Genomic DNA, 4820 nt, shown 5'->3' on the forward strand with positions numbered 1-4820 from the left:
CCCAACATACACATAGAGGGTTGGAAAAGTCTTATGAATCACATACTACAGGTCTCAAGGGAAGGCAGGGCGGGTCTCTCAAGCAGCTGTGACATGGCTTCTGAGAGCAAAAAAATGGAGCCTGGTATGGTTTGGTGGGGGCCTAGGATATGGGTCCTGGATGAGAGTTCTGCACACAGGCATGGCTTTTTAGGGTTTGAACCTCTTGCCTGCTCTAGAGGAGAAACCACCAGGCTTTCTCATCAGGCTGTCCGAATGTGGGACAACAGGGACAAGAGAGAGTGAGGCTTAGGCTGTCAGCAGTCAAACATCAAAAATGCAGAGTCCAACTGCTCACTACAAGAATGAACATGGGTAAGAAAAATATGCGTGCAAAACTGCTTAGTTTTACATAAAGCAACACTAACAGGAGGCTCAAGAAATGATCAAAACATGTATTTGGGAAGTGGCTGGAGTAACAGCGCTGGAGGGACCAGGATATTTGGGCAGTGAGTCTTCTTGTTAGACTTTCCTATCGTATAAAATTATTTAAAATAAATACAGAAATTTACATTCTTTATTTTGAATTTTTATACTTAGGAAACCATTCTAGGATTTAACTCCTTTAAATACTAACAGTTATAGAACTGTAAGCCACACAAAATGAAAATATTCAAATCTCTTGCTAACTAAAAGGACATGCAAAGTCCTAGTTTGTCCTTCCTCTGTCTCACGCTGGGGGCATTTTCAGGAGTAAGCAGCATATTGTAACACATTAGGGGTTTGAGTTTAGCTCCTAAAGTGTACTGGATTTTCAGAGTTACATAAGCTTTTAATAGCTGTCCCCACATCAGTTAAAAGAGATTACATTAGATTTTTAAACATCAATATTTTCTAAAGACATGCAAATATGCTGATGTAAAAATGAAAAATGTGCTGGAAAACTGAACTGCCTTCATTTCATATCTTCAGGTTCTCTTGCCTAATAGGAACAAAAATTCCATTTGCTTCTACAATTTTCTTGCTTTCTCACCTCGTATCTGTCAGTCATCTTACACTGTCAGAGCCCAGGTGCTCAGGGACCTGGAGGCAAAGGGCTGCACTGCTCAGCTGATAAAGGAGACAAAGGAAAGAATCAGCTCAGGTGAGCAGCCCGCTTCCCACGGGACAGAAGGAAAGCCGCCTGCCGAAGGTTCCACATTCCAGACTCTCCTGCTGAGACAGAACCCCTGGAGTGGGTCAGTTCCTAGGGAAGGAAGGGAGGGGCACCTGAGGCGCCCCAGGAATGAACTCTGGGACCCAGCACCCTCCTCTCCCCAGGGAATAATGGAAACGCTCCCTCTCTCAGGCTTCATCTCACAGTGAGGAAACGCTCAGCTGGAAACGCTCAGTGTAAGGTTCTGACCCAAATGAACACCCAATTCAAAAACCACGGAACCCAGGACACAGACTCCTGGCTTTCACAGCCTTTTTCAATGTGCACAAATTACACTCTGAGTGCACCTACACTGTGAAGAAAACTCAAACCTGTATTTAGAAACAGAACCAAAGGAATTACTGTTACAACCTCAGAAAGGACGTCAACTCCCCCTCCACATTCACACACACCCCAGCTTTCCAGGGCTGCAGCTTCTCTCAGTGTAAAGGCTCCTCCATGGAGGCGTAAGCAGGTAGGACACCTGCAGGGGAGGCTCCCCAAGGAGCACCACTGGGCCTTCAAGAACTTATTTTTGAAGGCTCAAGAGGGTCTTGGCTTAAAGTCACTGTCACTGGCCTCAAGTCTCTAATCTCTAGTGGACTTGTTTGGGACCACTACTGATATTTTGTGTGTGTGTGTGTGTTTTAAAAAAAATTATTTTATTGTAATAACATGTAGGTAGCATAAAATTTACCATTTAAATCATTTTTAGGTATACAATTTAGTGGCATTAATTACATTCAAATGTCATGCAATCATCCCCAGTATCCATTTCCAAGCTTTTTCATTACCCCAAAAAGAAACTCAGTACCCACTAAGCAGTAGCTCCTCATTCCCCCTTCCCCTCAGTCCCTAATCTACTTTCTGTTTCTATGAATTTGCCTATTCTAGGTATTTCATATAATTAGAACCATGCAGTATTTGTCTTTTTGTGTCTGGCTTATTTCACTCATCATAATGTTTTCTTTTTTTAAAAAAAGAATATTTATTTTTTTATGGTAACATTGGTTAACAAAAAACACTGTTTCAGGTGCACAATTCAACAGTAAGGCACATATATATATTGCATTGTATGTTCACCTCCCATAGTTAGATTTCTTTCTGTCACTATATATTTGACCCCTTTAACCCTACCTACCCCCCCCCCCCCCCCCCCCCGCCTCCTCCCTCCCTCCCACTCTCTGGTAACCACTAAGTAGTCTATTGTCTATGTCTATGAGTCTCTGTTTGTCCTGTTCGTTTGTTTTCCACTGATATTTTAGATACACCTAGCAAAATCACTGAAACCCTGTGTTTATGTGTACAGGAGGGAAGAAAATTGCAAGGCACTTTGCTAGCTCAGCAAGAAAACCCACAAGTGTCTATTGCATTCCAAAAATAAGTTAATTATTGTTTCCACGGCAAGATATTATTTTATAAACTATTAATCATACTTGAACACTCTGGTCTGCAAGTGTAAGCCCTGGGAATCCATTTGAACTCACCCAAAATAAAAGAACAGACCTCAGAATATTACTACCCACGTTGAGAGGAAAAAAAGGGAATGAAAAATTTAATACTTGCAATGTTAATACTGGAATTTTTTTTTTTCTGAAGTTCACCTCTTTCTTGCATCTTTGAAAATATTTTATGTTGTTGAGGTTGAAATGATTAAATAAATTTTTATTCATTGAAAAACTGAGATGCAAATAAAGTGAATAAATGTTTAAAGTGGATGAACTCAAGGAGAGGCAGTGCTGATCTGGAACTGTGGTGGGCACAACACCCAGGAAAGTTTCAAGGAGGAGCCTCGGCTCAAAGGACTTCCCACAGGATGTCTGTGCCCAGGGGAGGTCCTGTGGGAGGGGAACAGGGATTTCATACAATGTCTCTAGGTGGTTATTAGCTGCTGTTGTCTTGTTAAAATATTCACACATACAAAATAAACCTTTTAAAAACAGCCACCCATTGACTGTGGGAATATGATAAACAATTAAAATATTGGGTCTGTTTTATTAAAAAGGAGACAACAGGCCCCAGATGGATTCATTCGTGCTAAGTCATATCACCAAACCAAACTTAATACAGTCATGTGCCACATAACAACGTTTTGGTCAATAACAGACCACATATGTGGTCAATAACAGACCACATATAGGGCCATAAGATTTTAATTGATCTGAAAAATTCATACATCTTGTGTTTATCACAGCTTTTGACTGCATCATTTTTTCCTGTGCTTCATTTAATCTTGTAACTGCACAGCGTTTATGGAAGTCCACAGAAGCGGACAGTGAGGCACAGTGATGCACAGTAAGCGTCACTGGCCTTCACGCTCACTGACTCACCCAGAGCAACTTCCAGTCTTGCATGCTCCATTCATGGTAAGTGCCCTAAACAAGAGCACCATTTTTTTCCCTTGTATATCATATTTATACTGTATCTTTTTTGTTTAGATTCATAAATACCACTATTGTTACAACTGCCTACAGCATTCAGTACAGTACCATGCTGTACAGGTTCGTAGCCTAGGAGCAATAGGCTGTAACACAGCCCAGAGGTGTAGTGGGCTAGACCATCTGGGTTTGTGTAAGTGAATTCAAAACAACAAAATCGCCTCAGGATACACTTCTTAGAAGGTACTCCGCGGACTCCAGAGGTTCAGGGGTGCATGGCTGTACTTAACTGCAGTTTCATCTTCCCCCAGGAATGAAATTTTAAACCAGTCTAGAATTTCCTGATCAACACTAATCTGCCCGATAAGATTCATGCTGTTCCTTCTTCTAAAGGAAAGGTGACCTTGCCTGAAACAATCCTTGCTTTCCTTCCGCCAATAACCCGCTAGTGCGGCTCCTTTTCTGCCGGTAAAAGTCTTCCTTCCATTTTGTAGAGCTCCTCCTAGCACCTTTCTATTTACTAGATGTGATGCTGCCCCATTTGGGGAATCGCGGAATAAAGCCAATTATCTTCAAATTTACTCAGCTGAATTTTAATAGTTTGAAATGCAGCACAAACATAAATAGTTGATAACGATGCTATGACTCAGAGGAAGATGGCGTTTGGCAATTCGGGTGAGAGATTGGAAATGCCGTTGTCTGTCGCCGCCCCTAGGAGGAGCTAGGCCGGGGACAGCATGGCGGTTCTGAGACCCTACCCCACAAACGTGAAAACTCGGGAGAAACCGGGTCCCCCTGGGGACGAAAGAGGGACGGGGACCCCACAGAACACGCCTTGTCCCGCGCACGAACCCCGGAGACTAACGGCTGTCCCCTCGATGACTCTCCCCGTTGTCACCGAGCCATCCGGGGAGATGCGGGGCTGCGGGGGGAGATGCGGGGCTGCGAGGGGAGATGCGGGGCTGCGGAGCCGAAGTCGCTGCGCGCGGGGACGGGACAGGATTTCCCGGGGCCCGGCTGCCGGCCCAGCCCCCACGCCGCGTGCCGGAGGGGACTGGGGTCTGAGCAGCGCTCGGGGGAAGGACTCGGGTCCGGAGAGTCCGGATGGACCGCAGGAAGGCCTGGTCTCGCCACAGCTGGTTCTGCCACCTCCTCGTCCCCGTCTCCGCACCCGTCCCGCACACTCACCATTCTTCCGTTTCTTGGGTCTCCCTGACTTCTGCCTACGACTCCTCCAGGCCGTAAAGGAAAAAGCGCGAAGGACGGGG

General features: G+C 44.6%; 1 protein-coding gene across 1 annotated transcript in view; it reads right to left on the minus strand.

Moving 5' to 3' along the window:
- LOC105301929 (zinc finger protein 709-like) overlaps positions 1–4814 on the minus strand; it is a 19571-nt gene extending 14757 nt beyond the window's left edge. The window contains exon 1 of the mRNA XM_011374798.2: positions 4741–4814. Within this exon, the coding sequence (XP_011373100.1) occupies positions 4741–4743 (3 nt within the window). The 5' untranslated portion in view covers positions 4744–4814. The remainder of the gene's footprint in view (positions 1–4740) is intronic.
- Positions 4815–4820: the final 6 nt, after the last annotated feature.

The sequence above is a fragment of the Pteropus vampyrus genome, unplaced genomic scaffold, assembly GCF_000151845.1.
Source record: "Pteropus vampyrus isolate Shadow unplaced genomic scaffold, Pvam_2.0 Scaffold255, whole genome shotgun sequence".
In the NCBI taxonomy this organism is placed as follows: Eukaryota; Metazoa; Chordata; class Mammalia; order Chiroptera; family Pteropodidae; genus Pteropus; species Pteropus vampyrus.